This window comes from Pelophylax lessonae (genome assembly GCF_965119305.1).
Source record: "Pelophylax lessonae genome assembly, chromosome: 13".
Taxonomy (NCBI): domain Eukaryota; kingdom Metazoa; phylum Chordata; class Amphibia; order Anura; family Ranidae; genus Pelophylax; species Pelophylax lessonae.
The window spans coordinates 23,411,506-23,427,806 of NC_138780.1; the positions used below are offsets into that span (position 1 = coordinate 23,411,506).

Below are 16,301 nucleotides of genomic sequence, written 5' to 3' on the forward strand. Positions count from 1 at the left end.
ATTACGCGTTAAAAAAAAAAACAACAAAAATGACAAAAATCTTTCCCTTTGTTAGTAACTTTTGCGCAAACCAATCAAAATACGCTTTTTGCGATTTTTTTTACCAAAAATATGTAGCATAAAACAAATTGGCCGAAAATGTTAAAAAATTTTGATTTTTACATTTTTTTGGGGGGGGAATTTCATATAAAAAAATGTAAAAAATATTGTTATTTTTGCGAAATTGACGCTCTTTTTTTGTTTATAGCGCATGATCAAAAAATCGCACAGGTGATCAAATACCACCAAAAGAAAGCTCTGTTTGTGGGAAAAAAAGGACGCCAAATTCGTTTAGGTACAGCGTTGCACGACCGCGCAATTGTCCGTTAAAGTCACGCAGTGCCGAATTGCAAAATACCCCCTGGTCTTTCAGCAGCCAAATCCTCCGGGGCTTAAGTGGTTAAACAATGCTCAATTGGTACTAAGGGGCCCAAAGTGTGCCAAGAAAATATTCCCCACACCATTACACCACCACCAACTTGAACCTTTGATACTATTGTAATTTTGCTATTTGCTTGGAAATAGAACCTGGGACTTTAAAACAGCGGCTGTAATGAACGATAGTGCTATACTACATAATGTGAGACCATCAAGAGTGTACATAGCCATCCTCTAACAAGAAGTCATATCACAGCAACAGAAAAAAAGTAATGTGGAGGAGGCTGAAAGCAATAGAAGAAACATTTATTAGGTACACCTGTTCAATTGTTTGGTAACACAAATTGCTAATCAACCAATCACATTGCAGTAGCCAAATGCATTTAGGCATCTAGGTGTGGTAAAGACGACTTGCTGAAGTTCAAACTGAGCATCAGAATGGGGAAGAAAGGGGAGTTAAGTGACTTTGAACATGGCATGGTTGTTGTTGGTGCCAGATGGGCTGGTCTGAGTATTTTAAAAACTGCTGATCTACTGGGATTTTCACGCACAACCATCTCTCCGGTTTACAGAGAATGGAATGAAAAAGAGAAAATATGCAGTGAGTGGCAGTTGTGTGGAGGAAAATGCCTTGTTGACGTCAGAGGTCAGAAGAGAATGGGCAGACTGGTTCAAGATGATAGACAGACAACAGTAACTCAAATAATCACTCAGTATAACCACGGTATTCAGAATACCATCTGTGAATCAAAAACACATGGAACCTTGAAGCAGATGGGCTTTAGCAGCAGTAGACCCCTCCAGGTGCTCAATGAAGAGGTAGAAACTAATTCTTTAATCTGAAACTTTTTTAACTCATCCAGATATATATTTATTTAATAATAATTTTTATGCAGGATTATGTAATCTTTTATTTATATTTTTTTATATATTAATACACAGCCACGTGGGTCATATTGTGTTCTAAATAATGGTCGTTCATAACACCATCTCCATGATTAATATTTATCACAATACATTTTAATACATATACATATATATATATATATATATATATATATATATATATATATATATATATATATATATATATATATATATACATTTTTATTCTTAAAGGTAATTTTTTATATCAATTTTCTTATATATTTATATTTTGTCACAATTATTTGCATTTTTTTATTTCCTCATTTATTATTTATTATTTTTTATTATTATTATTTTTATTTTTATTTTTTTCCCAGTATTACTTTTATTTTTCCATTTTTATATTTATTTTTATTAATTATTATTTTTATTTTTCCAAGTCACACAGGCTTTTATAAGTCCCTAGTGTGTGAATAACCAGTGTTTTTGTTATTTTAAAATGCATTACAATGTATTTATCTTTTAGTCTATAGTGTGTTCTTTATAATGGAATGCCCGTAATGGTAATCAAATAGGCCGTTTACCCGTATATCAGTGGAGTAATTACTTGCCTCTAGGACCCAGTGGATGCCTTAGGGCTTCCCCTCTATATATTTCCCTTGTGTAAGATGGCGCTATAGAGGCCTGAGGAAGGAGCGCATGCTCCAATAACGCGTCGCCCACGTCATCGCGTCCTTGCGCTGTAACCGGGAGAGTGTCGCCGGAAGTCTACCTCTGTGTCCCCAGTGTTCAGGAAGTGCCGACATCCATTGGCTACAGCGGATAACTGCAGCGGATCACTACATACTGATTGAGGCACCCGGACAGACCTACCGCTTGGACGGACCAGTTTACATGCTATACACTGCTGTTTCTCACCTACTCTATTGTGAGTATTTGGTGTACATTGATTTACCGTATTAAACTTGTCTTACTGCACTTAGAGTGGCGCCTGTCTTTTCTCTACAGACCCCTCCAGGTGCCACTCCTGTCAGCTAAGAACAGGAAACTGAGGCTACAATTCGCACAGGCTCACCAAAATTGGACAATAAAAGATTGGAAATACGTTGCCTGGTCTGTGGAGTCTCAATTTCATCTGCAACATTCAGATGCTAGGGTCAGAGTTTGGTGAAAAACATCATGAAAGCATGGATCCATCCTGTCCGGGAGATTCACATCATGGATGTGCAGCTGACAATTCTGCAGCAACTGCGTGGTGCTATCATGTCAATATGGACCAAAATCTCAGAGGAATGTTTCCAACACCTTGTTGAATCTATGCCACGAAGAATGAAGGCCGTTCTGAAGGCAAAAGGGGGTCCAACTCTGTACTAGCAAGGTGCACCTAATAAAGTGACTGGTGAGTGTACCTCTATGGTGCAATTCCATAAGTTGGGTGTTGGCAGATACTGCCATTGATGGGGTGCCATTGATAACAAATGGTATCGTAAGGCCACACACATAGAGCCATGCATTCAGGGGCAGTAAAATTCCAGAGTTTTAATGCAGCATGGAAATGTGAATTAGTGATCGACCGATATCGTTTTTTCATCGCCGATACCGATATTTTTACCAATGCATATCGGTATCGGCCCATATTGGTCGATATTTTCCTACATTTAAAAAAAAAATTTATTTGACAGGTACTCTTGTGGAGGGCAGACAAAGAGAGCCAGGGGGTCCAAACAACCAGTGGATGAAAAGTCTGTGTATAACCTCAGCAGCTCCGATGGGGACTCCCGGGTGCAGAGTCAGATCAGTGAGAAGGCTGGAAGTTAGGGAGCGCTTCTGGTAATAATTGTATTAATGAAACAGTCACAAACACCTGATGGTAAACGGCATAGTGGTGGAAAAAACTTAAAAAAGGCTCCACTCCAGGGAAAGGTTCAATAACACACAGTTTATTGCATGAAATCAATAGAAGTTAAAAAACACACTGGCCAGATGTGGGGCTGAGCCCATGTACTTGCCCCCACCGCCAATATACTGCTAGCCAGGCGATGTACTGGCCAGTCAACGTTGTCAGCAGGCGTCCGTGTCGTCACAAGGATGGATGGATGCTTGATGTGGCAGGGCTCCAGGTGGACCAACGGTACACAGACCGATACAGGAAACACTTGCGCCGGACAGCTGAAGCGGTGGCGGTGCAGGAGATGACGTCACTCCACCGCACCGGCACGAGACAGGGAGGAGGAGCCTACGACTCCTACAGTGGAAGAGCCAATGGTCCCTTCACCATGACTCTTGCCGATGCGGTGGAGTGACTTCATCTCCCACGCCACCACCACCGCTTCAGCTGTCCGGCGCAAGTGTTTCCTGTATCGGTCTGTGTACCGTTGGTCCACCTGGAGCCCTGTCACATCAAGCATCCATCCATCCTTGTGACAGCACAGACGCCTGCTGGCGACGTTGCGTTGACTGGCCAGAAACCCAGACACCAGTACATCAGCGGTGGGTGCAAGTACATGGGCTCAGCCCGACATCCGACCAGTGTGTGCTTTTAACTTCTATTGGTTTTATGAAATAAACTGTGTGTTATTGGACCTTTCCCTGGAGTGGAGCCTTTTTTAATTTTTTTCCACCACTATGCCATTTACCATTAGGTGTTTGTGACTGACTTCATTAATACAACTACTACCAGAAGCGCTCCCTAAACTTCCAGCCTTCTCACTCAATATTTGGAATATCGGCAATATCGGCCAGTTCCGGGGCCGATACAGCTATATCGGCAAAAGCCAATATCGGCCCTCGATATATCGGCCTTGCCCATAATCAGTCGATCCCTAATGTGAATAGGCCCCTGCCCTGGTGTAAGATTGTTTTAGGCCTAGTACACACAGGCCGAATGTCGGGCGGCATTGACTGGTTCAATAGAAACCGGATGACATTCGGATCGTGTGTATGGCAGCCGGTCCGACAGAAGCCGCACGACTTCTGTCAAAGGGTCATGACCGAAAATGGTCTGCTGACCAGCTCCAGATCAGCACTCTCAGCCAATGGTGGAGAGTGCTGACCGGAGTATTCTGGCGGGGCGGGGGGGGGGGGGCATCCCACTGTCAGAACACAATAGCATAGCAGGGGATATCACTGTACTAACATCAGATTACCTGAGCTGTCAGTTTAGTAGTGTGTACGAGGCTTTACTTTACTATTTTAGGTGTATTTTCTAGCATGAACGTATTTGCAGCCTCAGCATTTTGTGCATAGTTGCTTAAGGAAGTTCAAAGAGAAAGAAACACGAGGAAGAGCACGTAGTAAAATTTGACCTAAAATTAAACTTTGGCCAGTCATCATATTCTTAAAGCTGAATATGCAGGTATTTAAAGCGGACCTGCACCCCTTAGTGACTTAAAACAATGAAGTCAAAAGGAACTGGCCAAGGAACTGGCATTTTTGGAGAGAGGTCAGCAACGGTAGCCTACAAGTATCTCATATAATTTCCTTTAGTGTCCATTCACACTAGTACGACTTGTCAGACGACTTGGTCAGCCTGACAAGTCACGCACTGTCGCGGTCCATTGACTGGTACAGGAGCCGTTCTAATAAGAGCGACACAAGTTGCTCCGACTTAAAAAAAGGGTCCGGTACTACTTCGGGGTGACCTGGAGCGACTTGCATAGACATTCATTTTATGAAGTCCGTGCAAGTCGTGCCGAAGTCGCGGTGCACATGACTTCACAGGTCGCCCCTGAAGTCGTGCCGCTGCAGTGTGAACCGGCACTAAGTACCATCATAAAGTTAAATGTTACCATTCGGTCTCTGCATTAGCAAACTGTTGTGGCACTTTGTTAGCAGCCTAGTAATATGGAGCTGTTTATTGCCCATAAAAGAAGCCAAAACAGACAGAAGATTGAGGCTCTTTAAAGCTGAACTCTGGAAATATAAGTCATGTGCAAAGTAGATTGGTAGCCATACGATGAATGGAGCGGACCAGTGGCAGAAGCTGTGTTTTTTATGAGTAAAATGTATTCATTTAGTTGCCCAAAATCATCTACTGTACAGTTTCCTGGTATGGTGACTACAGATATATTCCTTTGCTCAAAGTCTATTCACAATTTCCCCCCCCCCCCCCATGTAGTTCATCATCTGTAACGCTCCTGCGTTTCATGTATGGTGTGGATTTTCAGCTGCAGAAATATTCCACTTCAGTAGTCATGTAAGAGAGATGCTGAGATACCATTCCCAACCTCAATGACTCATCATGTGTGGAAGGTCTTAATTCAGCTAGTAAATACACACACTCAACAAGCTGGTTCCTAGAGTGACTTTATGTATGTAGTAACACAGTGATGAAGATTTAAGAGACAGGTTGAGTGGGGGTGGTAGGTGACAGACACTTGAAGGTAAGACAGTAGCAGATGGATGCAGGTAGGTTTAGCAATCATGTATGGTAGCAGATGACAGAGTAGCAGGTGGACATACAAGAGTGATCAACCCAGTGCAGGAATAAGTAGCAGTAGTCTTAAGAGCTAGCAATCTAGATATGCAGATGTGATAAATAGTCTTTACTATGCAGAGCTAGATAGTGTAAGCTTAGTATACGTTTATAGAGGGTTCCCCTGCGGGGTACTTAGCACTAATAGCAATACAGCCGAAGGTTGGTTCAGGAGGAGCGGATGATCCGGAAGCGGGATGCAGGGATCAGCGCAGCGAGGTTCCGTCAGTGAGGTATGCTTGCAAGCATGAAAGCTTCAAGCCAAGTAAGCATCCAGGTAAGGGTGTTTGAACGAACACATGTGAGTGAGAACCGGCGCTTTAAATAGCCATCTAGTCCGGCGCTGAGTGATGACAGCTTCAGTCTTAAAGGTGTATGCGCACCTTTCCAAAAGAGAATGGTGGGGCGCATACACTTGTGAAAAGAGTAATTTAGGGTACCAAAGGTACCGGAACATTACATCATCATAGATAGTGCGTCAGACAACAGTGATCTCTCAATAGCCGTCTATGCCCCGTCACCACTCTTTTCCAGGGTATAACACCTACATAGACTGTAAGGCTGAGCATACACCATTTCATTGTCCAATCATTAGATTTAATCAATCTCAATCTTCTGGCAGTGATAGTTACCATCTGGTCATGTATCTTCTCAAAGTTCAGCTTTAACCGGTTGCCGACCGCCGCAAGTACATATACTGCGGCGGTCAGCCCTGGCCAGGCAAAGTGACATATGGGTACGTCACTTGCCTGTCACTTGCTTGTGAGCCAATAGCAAGCGAGCGGGCGAGCGGGCGCCCGCCCCGGCTCGTTCCCTAGGAAGTCCGTGCGTGTGACCGGCGGACCCGATGTCCGCCGGTCACTCGGCGATCGTCGGTGGAGAGGGAGAAAGGCAGGCGGCTAATGTAAACAAGCCGCCTGTCATTCTCCCCTGTGTAGGAATAGTGATCATACGGTTCTACTATGTAGGACCGTTGATCCCTGTTCCTACACCAGTAGCCATGTCCAATCACAGTTAGAAGCACGCCCCTAGGGACACACTTAATCCTTCCTTCCCCAATAAAGTTAACCCCTTCCCTGCCAGTGTCATTTTGCAGTAACAGTGCATATATATAGCACTGATTACTGCAGTAATGTCACTGGTAACCCCAAAAGTGTCAAAAATGTCAGTCAAGGGTCTGATCTGTCCGCCGCAATGTCGCAGTACCGCAAAAAAAAATCGCAGATCGCCGCCATAATGCATTAAAAAAAAACACCAAAAATGACAAAAAATTTTCCCTTTGTTAGTAAACGCGATACCTTTTGCGCAAACCAATCAAAAAATTTGCGATTTTTTTTACCAAACATATGTAGCATAAAACAACTTGGCCAAAAATGTTAAAAAATTTTGATTTTTACATTATTTTTTGGGGGAATTTCATATAAAAAAAGTGAAAAATATTGTTATTTTTGCAAAAATTACGTTCCTTTTTTGTTTATAGCGCATGATCAAAAAATCGCACAGGTGATCAAATACCACCAAAAGAAAGCTCTGTTTGTGGGAAAAAAAGGACGTCAAATTTGTTTAGGTACAGCGTTGCATGACCGCGCAATTGTCCGTTAAAGTCACGCAGTAAAAAATCGCAAAAAACCCCCTGGTCAGGAAGGGGGTAAAATCTTCCGGCACTTAAGTGGTTAAAGCACCTCATTCTTCTAGCAGTAGTGGCTTCTATCATTGGCACTAAACAGCTCCACAGTTTGCCAGTGCAACAACTGAATGGTCTAGTATTCAACCTCATGTTGGCCTTTTTAAAGGAAACTGTCTACTGTATAAGGGTACCATAAACTATACAACAAATCAATTTCAGATTGCACACAGGAGTTGTCGTTTGCAGACTCACTCCTATTTCACTTGGGTGTGTGGGGCGAAAGATATGTAGTGCTAACCCCATAGGGGTTGCTGGTATTTACTGGATCATCCCTAAAAGTACAGAGGCTATCCACCACCGCAAACATCAGCCCATTCACACTGGCTCCACTAACACAGTCTAAGGCAGTGATGGTGAACCTTGGCACCCCAGATGTTTTGCAACTACATTTCCCATGATGCTCATGCACTCTGCAGTGTAGTTGAGCATCATGGCAAATGTAGTACCAAAACATCTGGGGTGCCAAGGTTTGCCATTACTGGGATATCTTTTTAAGATTTATTGCTTGAAGAAACTTAACAGGAGAGGGGTTGGGGAATGGAATACTCCAAAACGATTAGCACATAGCAATTAAAAGATAATCTTTTAAGTTAATGTGAGTATTGGACAGTCCAAGGCGGGAGTGTCCTCAAAGGACCTGTTGTATCTGTAAGACTAGATATCCAGAGCACCCCACTCCCCTTGCATCAGATATCAAGAGCCCCCTCACCATCTGAAGTCAAGAGTCGCCCACTCTCCCTTATATCACAGTGCAACCCCCTTACCTTGAGCTGCTGCCAGGAAGAAGCTGGTGGCAGAGCTGGTTAGCAGAAAGTGCATGCAGGGTCTGAAGGAGGACCAGAGGAGGGTTGGAGTCAGCTGTCGAAGTTTGACGACTCCTGAGACAAGAAGGTGGAGATGGGGGGGGGTGCCGCAGCTGAAGGAGAGATTCGAGGGCCACATGAAATGGCCTGGTGGGGGCCAAATTTGGCCCACGGGCCTTGTGTTTGACACATGTGATCTAAGGCTTCACAGCTGGGGACTACTGGTAGCCAGTGTGATTTCCGGAACACTGAACAGTCACAGGAATCAATTTAGGGTCTTTACTCACAAGTCCCCAGGACAGCTGGCACTACCCAGCTCCCTCCAGATACAGTCCAATGAGTGTGACAGTCCTTCTCCAGACCAGATCTCCTGTGGTGAGGTCCTGCAATCAGCTTCTAGCCAGATCCACCCAGTCCCTCAGCCCTGACACCACTGAGGCCTCTAGAACAGGTCACAGTCTATGGGTTACCTAAGGGCAGCAGCCCCTCAGGCTCTGGAACCCTCCTGGGGATAGGGAACCCAACTCACCAGTGCTTAAGACTATTTATCACCATTCCAGCATCCTTCTGGCCTCCTCTCCAGAGATTGGGTGCAGCATGATAAATATTATGTATTGATATTTGCATCTCCCTCTCTAAGCTCTGGAAGCTTCTTCCAGAGGCAGGGGGAAGCAATCAAACTCCCAGCCTGTGAAATCCTGAACAGACCAGGACAAACAATTACTGCTCCATTGATTGCAGAAGGAGTTAAAAACTCAATTTACCTAGCATATGCAAAGTCACCAGCACTTCAAATCAATGTGTTCCACATGTTTATTGAAAAGACAGAGTCACATAAGACTGGCGTTTCAGGGCCTCGCATGTTCCCTTTCTCAGGTCAAAGGAACCTTGCGAGGCCCCGAAACGTCTGTCTTATGCCTTATGTGGCACTTCCTTTACAATTAATATGTGAAACATGTAGGCAGGTGCAGTCTATTTTCTACTTTGTAGGTGGGACTCATCTGCAGCAGCAGTGCAGTTGGAGAGGAAGTCAAGGGGAACATGGTTCCTCTATGGTCTCCTGGGTCACTGGCAAAACTGTTGGATGCTGCCACCCCTTGTGACTCTAGCAGCCATTTTGGGTCAGGCAGAACCTTATTTAAGGCCCTGGCTCCTAGGCTTGTCGTGCATTTGCGAGTGCAGTGGTGTATTTTGGTTTTGTGCTGCCCTAGGCAAGACTAAAATTAGGCCCCCCCCCCTCCCCATCCTATGTAAATTTGCCCCACTCCTTCCCTTTTAACGGATGTGACTCCCTCCAAAATTGAAGGACTCCAAGTCCCAGCATGAACCCCTGAGATCTCACGAGAGGGGGGGGGGAGAGAGAGAGAGGGGGGTGCGTGAGGGAGGGAGAGAGAGAGGGGGGATGAGAGAGAGAGGGAGAGGGAGAGAGGGGGGTGAGAGGGGGGGAGAAAGGGGGGATGAGAGAGAGAGGAGGGGAGAGAGAGGGGGTGAGAGAGAGAGCGAGAGAAAGGGGATGAAAGGGAGAGAGAGAGAGGATGAGAGAGAGAGAGAGGAGGGTGGTGAGAGAGAGAGAAGGGGGGGGATGAGAGAGAGAGAGAGAAAGGAAGAAAGAAAGAAAGAAAGAAAGAAAGAAAGAAAGAAAGAAAGAAAGAAAGAAAGAAAGAAAGAAAGAAAGAAAGAAAGAAAGAGAGGGGGTGAGAGAGAGAGAAAGAAAGAGAGGGGGTGAGAGAGGAGGGGTTGAGAGAGAGGGGGTGAGAGAGAGAGAGGCAGGGGGGATGAGAGAGAGAGAGGGGGGTGAGTGAGAGAGAGAGAGAGAGCGAGGGGTTGATTGAGTGAGAGAGAGGAGGGGGGTGAGAGAGAGAGAGAGGTGGGAGAGGCGGCTCTAGCAACCAGTGGCCAAAAGAGTCTCAGGTGGAGGGGGAGCGGCTTTATTGCTGCCCCCCTGCAAAGTGCCACCCTAGGCTTGGGCCAAAATACAGCACTGTGCGAGTGGGTAGTGTAGGGACAGGCACCCCACCTGGTAGGGACAGAACTAGTGGCAGGGAAAGAATCCTGACAAAAAGGGAACGTGTAGGGCTTGCAACTTCTCTGGACACCTTCCAGCTTGGGCACAAGGCGGCCAGGCTGCATTTTGCCCCACGTAACAGGTGCTGTCAGTTCGGCTGAAACCTGCTCTCTACATGCTGTTGGACCCATGAATGTTCCCAGTTAGGCTGTCTTCCCACTGGGTTTATCGTGAGCTTTCTTTGCATTACTTTAATGTAAGTTCTTGCATAGCACTTGGACTGTGTGTTATTGCCGCTGCACCCCACCTACAAATTTATTTGTATTGTTGGTGACTTTCCACCTTTGTCTCTGCCCAACGATGACGTCATAAAATGAAAAAGTAAGCCATACAATTATTTTTTTACAAAATGCTGGCAAGTTGAGAAGGACTTTATGATCAGCAGGCAGACATTGACTTCTCCTGCCCGGCACTTAACATCGGAGAAGGCATGTTGCGTTCACAGTTCTATCCCGAATGTCATTACAAAAACAAGAGAGAGAAGACAAACTCACCTTATCTGCCAGGTGTAGCGAACCCAAAATCTCATCAGTCAAAGTCATATTTCCTTGATGGTCAATCTAGAAGATAGAAGTTATATGCGTTCAGTTAATCTAGACTCCGGGAGGGGGGTTCAGCCGCAAAGGTTGTAGAAACTCTGGATGGAGAGTTTATTGAAAGTGAATAACTGGTTTTGGCTGTTCTTAAACAAGCAACGAGCCTGTCCTATGGCAGGGAGGGGGGGAGTGGACAATACTTTGCTCTCAGATGGAATGGTGTCAAAGAATGTGGAAGTAACTGAGCAGCTCTGCAATGACACAGATACATTCTACGCAGGGTGACAAGCCCCGTAACCCAATACAAACACAATGGAATGTTACAACCTTCAACAGTCAGGCAGCAAAGTTCTTCTATAAAACTGGTGACCGGGAAAGTAGGTGCTGCCTTTTGCAACCAATCAGATTCAGCTGTCACCTTTCTACTGCAGTTTAGGAAGTGAAACGAGACATTTGATTGGTTGCTATGGACAACACCTTTGCTCACCCTTGCACTCATTGTTTTCAAGTATACGTTGACCCTGAAAAATTGGTTTTTGATTCACCTAGAGCTGTTTCACATGGGCTTCGGCTCGTATAAGAGCAATGTGAACAGCAAGCTTTGCTGAAGCTTTTAAAGTACCATTCAGCTTCACTTTGTAAATGCCGAATACAGATCCTAATGGGAGTGCTGATTGCCACTTTAACCTCCTCCTGACCACCCTATAGAAAAATGACGGTGGCGAGGTGGCTCTAGGGTTGCCACCTCATCCCTTTAAACCAGGACACACATTAACCACTTCATGCACGCCAAGTCTAGGAGCCAGGGCCTTAAATAGGTTCTGCCTGACCCAAGATGGCTGCTAGAGTCACAAGGACAGAAGCATCCAACAGATAGCTTTCCCAGTGTCCCAGGAGACCATAGAGGAACTATGCTGAACCCCCTTAATGACCAGGCCATTTTCTGCAATTCTGCACTACGTTACTTTAACTAACAATTGCGCGGTCGTGTGACACTGATGTCCTTTTTTTCCCCACAAATAGAGATTTCTTTTGGTGGTATTTGATCACCACTGCGGTTTTTAGATTTTGCGATATAAACAAAAAAAGAGCAACAATTTAAAAAAAAAAAAAAACACAATATTTTTTACTTTCTGCTATAAAACATTCCCAATAAAAAAAAATCTACTTTTTTTTATCAGTTTAGGCCAATTTGTGTTCTGCTACATATTTTTGGTAAAAAAAAAAATAATCCCAAATAGCGTATATTAATTGGTTTGCACAAAAGTTATATAGGGATAGATTTTTGGACTTTTATTTTTGTTTTTATTAGTAATGGCGGCGCTCAGTAATTTATAGCGGGACTGCGACATTGACACTTTTTGGGGACCAGTGACATTATAAGTGACGGTTCACACTGAAGCGGCACGACTTCGGGGGCGACCTGTGAAGTCGCGTGCACCGCGACTTCGGCGCGACTTGCACGGACTTCATAAAATGAATGTCTATGCAAGTCGCTCCAGGTCGCCCCGAAGTAGTACAGGAACCTTTTTCTAAGTCGGAGCGACTTGTGTCGCTCCTATTAGAACCGTTCCTGTACCACACAATGGACCGCAACGGTGCGCGACTTATCAGGCTGACCAAGTCGCCTGACAAGTCGTACTAGTGTGAACCGGCACTTACAGTAATCAATGCTAAATAATATGCACTGTTACTGTATAAATGACACTGTCAGGGATGGGGTTAATACTGGAGGTGATCAAGAGGTTACAGTATGTGTGACTTAAAAATCCCCATCAAGGGGTTAAGTGTGAGCCTATTTGTGCTTACTAACTGTGGGGGGGGGCTCTGTGACAGGCACACAGAGATCGGTGTTTCAGCTTAGCTGAGACACATGATCTCACTGTGTCTGTGTGACAGGAGAGCCGCCTGCTTTGTTTACATAGGCAGGCGGCTCTCCTGTCAGGTTCCCCGAAGATCGCAGGAGGCTGGCAGCGATCGAGCCCGCTGCTCCCGCAGTCTGGCTCTGGCTGTATCTAATCACAGTGGAGGCACGGCTCTGGTACAGTGTTGCATGACTGCGTAATTGTCATTCAAATGTGACAGCACTGAAGGCTGAAAACTGGACTGGGCAGGAACGGGGAGGGGGGGGGGGGTGCCCTGTATTGAAGTTGTAAAGTGGCAATTAGAACTCCCATTAGAATCTGTGTTCAACATTTGCAAAGTGAAGCTTTAACAAATCTTACTGTTCGCACTGACCTTGTACAAGTTGAAGCCCATGAGAAACTGGCCTTAGTTCCTCTCTAACCAATCATAGGTCATCTATATAGTGGTTGGGGATAGTAGCTATGAGCTTGGTATCATTTTATTCAGCAAGCTCCCATATTTTGCATTTAGAGTACTGCAAACGTGCCTACCCTACGCCCGCCATGGTTCCCGGGCTGTTCCACTCCTCCAGAGAGCGCAAAACCATGCTAAACACTGTCAGGATGGAAAGTAGAAGCAGATAGGGGAACATCCCTGGTCTGCTCTGTAATCTCAATTTTGGAAGCGTTTAGCTATAAGGGTTCTTTCACACAGGCGGCCAAGGGGCGATGCTTTGCTTCGTGGCCATGGCATTTTTAATTCGGGCACAGTGGATTGAGCCCAGTCCTGTGGTTAACTGACTGCAGTGGAGGGCAAGGAAGACATTAGGGGCCTAATACACCCCTGATGTCGCCATACAAAAAACCTATCAACTGCCAATGCTATCATATAGGGGGCTTTAAAAGGCTTTTAAAGCGTTGCCTAAGGACAGTTTGGGGTTTTTGCCATTACAAGGTTGCACACAATTTTTAGGCATGACATGTTTGGTATCTATTTACTCGATGTAGCCCCAACTTTTATATTTTACTAAAAACATTAGTGTTTTATTGTGTTTGTCTGCATTAAAATGTATTTTAGTGTATTGTTTACTGAAAATATGTGTTTGATAAACAGTTGTGCAGATATCATGCGACGTACAAAAGTTCAGCTACCACTATTTTACTCTGCATGGCCTCTGCTTTTAGAAAAGATGTCATTGTTGGAGGTTTTAGGTCATTTTCTACCACAAATTGCTAATTTTTTAACATGTGCAAAAAATGCCAAAATTGCCCCTGAGGCAAGGTGCTAAATCGCTAACCATTCTGCATTCTTTACAGCAGTGTTTCTCAACCTTTTTTCACTTGTGGCACCCTTAACAATTCTGCACAATCTCGAGGCACCACGATCTAAAATGTAAAAATAACCCTAAGCTAATGGTTTTACATAACACAGCAACACCCATACACATGGGCCATTCAAAATTGGAAGTGATTTATTCCTCCACTATTGCAAACTGGTACGGACTAGTATTCTAAGGTTTCCCTTCCCCCTCAGTTTTTCTTCTTCTATTTGCTAATGTGACCCCAGTGCTGATGGAGAAGGGAGGAGGAGGAGTAAATAAGGATGCTGTGCAAGCACCCGTCATTCTTCTTATCAACAAGTGATGTCACTGGTTGTCAGGGTTCCAGTGGCTTGACCCACACAGTGCCCAGTGTTGTCAGGGTGCCAGTGGCTTGACCCGCACAGTGCCCAGAGTTGTCAGGGTGCCAGTAGCTTGACCAAGACAGTGCCCAGAGATGTAATTCTACAAAGTAAAAACTAGGGATGCACCGATCCGATATTCGGATCAGAAATCTGCCCCGATCTGGACAAAATAGCTGGATCGGTAAAATTTAGCTGTCCCACTGACCGATCCGGTTTTTGCTGAGTAACGGCTCAGCCATCCCTTACTAGGTGCAGTAATACTATGGGATGGGAGCCGCTACTTCCTGTATAGATCCGGCTCATTCATGTGTGTGGCTCCTCCATTCACAGGCGGAGTGCATCTGATATCACTCCGCCTGTGAATGGAGGAGCCAAACAGGGAAAAAAAGCCGCTCAGGTGCAAGTTCAAAGCCCGGTGCAGGTCAGATCCGCCATCCAAGCATAGAAGTATCCAAAAAAATAGAGACCGCACTCAAGGGTATAAGATGAAAACCAATCGAACTCCTTTATTCTCCATAAATACAGCAGACAGACAGTACAGTGCACGAACAGACGTGTCGGGTTGACGCGTTTCACGATGTATATCGCTTAATCATAACCACACACACTGGTGTGTGTGGTTATGATTAAGCGATCTACATCGTGAAACGCGTCAACCCGACACGTCTGTTCGTGCACTGTACTGTCTGTCTGCTGTATTTATGGAAAATGGAGGAGCCACACACATGAAGCAGCAGCTTTGCTCTGTACTGCAGCCGCTTGCTTTGTGTGCAGCTCCGGATCGGTTCCGTATTGGTATCGACAATTTCACAACGCCAGTTATCGGTATCGGTATCGGCTCAAAAAAAGTCGGATCGGTGCATCCCTAGTAAAAACCTGTGGCAATTTGTTGCCATTTTGCCAAGGCACCCCTGAAGAACCCAGGAGGCACACCAGGGTGCCACGGCACCCTGATTGAAAAAGGCTGCTTTACAGTAATAAAATACCTGGTGATCCTGCCAGAACAACCCCTTCCTGTTTAAAACAAATTACGATAGGCACAGAAGCAAGTCTGTAGTGTGGACAATTTGCATCTCTTTTCTTGACATGGGAGATACATGGCCCTAATGCACTGCACGGCAAAAGTATTGCTGCCAGACCCCCGGTCCTGCCCTCCACAGGGTGAATGACAGCAGCTTCTGGCAGGGATGGACAAGAGATATCAATCATCCTTGTATACTGCCTAAAGCCCAAGTGGGTTTTTATGGGCATAGAGGTCTTCTTGGATCTATGAAGTTGTAAGAAGCTGCAGAGCATTTCTTGCAGTCTTCACCCTGAGTCCACCAAGCTCGGGGAGAAAGGAGTGGGACCTATCCGTTACTTGCTCATGGAATCAAGTACTTTTCCATGCCTATCCCCACTAGGGAACTATTCTTTCTTATTATATATTATCTTTACTACCCTTGTAGCCATAGTGGAGTTGTTCCCTTAAGTTGCCTCTATGCCTGCCCGGGAGGCATTGCCTTGATGCCTTCCTGTTCTGGTCCAGTGAGTTTTGCTCCTCTGAAAGGTAATACTGTTGTCTATAACTGTTTGTGTTTAACCATTGCTTGGTCCCCATGGGACAAGCTTCGATAGTATGTTTTTTTGTCAATACTTGTGTACATTTTTTGTATCCCGATTATGGTTTATATGTTTTCTTTTCTCTAGTCCTCCCCTTCCCCTGAGGAAGCTTTTCAACGCGAAACATGTCGGGAATTTTGGGAATCTCTAGCAGATTGCTTTACTGGAGGAGTTAACAGAGGAACATTATCGCCCCACTGGGCTGCATAGTATCCACTACGGGTTTCATTGTTCTTAAATTATACGTGCTCCTTTTGTCAATTGTCAATTTTGTATGTAAATAAAATTTCAATATATTTTACATATTTTTTTGGTCTGTTTA

The 16,301-nt window shown here is 44.9% G+C and overlaps 1 protein-coding gene across 1 annotated transcript in view; it reads right to left on the reverse strand.

Moving 5' to 3' along the window:
• Window positions 1-11,081, reverse strand: part of ANXA9 (annexin A9) — a 59,217-nt gene extending 48,136 nt beyond the window's left edge. The window contains exon 1 of the mRNA XM_082275467.1: window positions 10,808-11,081. Coding sequence (XP_082131593.1) covers window positions 10,808-10,855 — 48 coding nt within the window. The 5' untranslated portion in view covers window positions 10,856-11,081. The remainder of the gene's footprint in view (window positions 1-10,807) is intronic.
• Window positions 11,082-16,301: the final 5,220 nt, after the last annotated feature.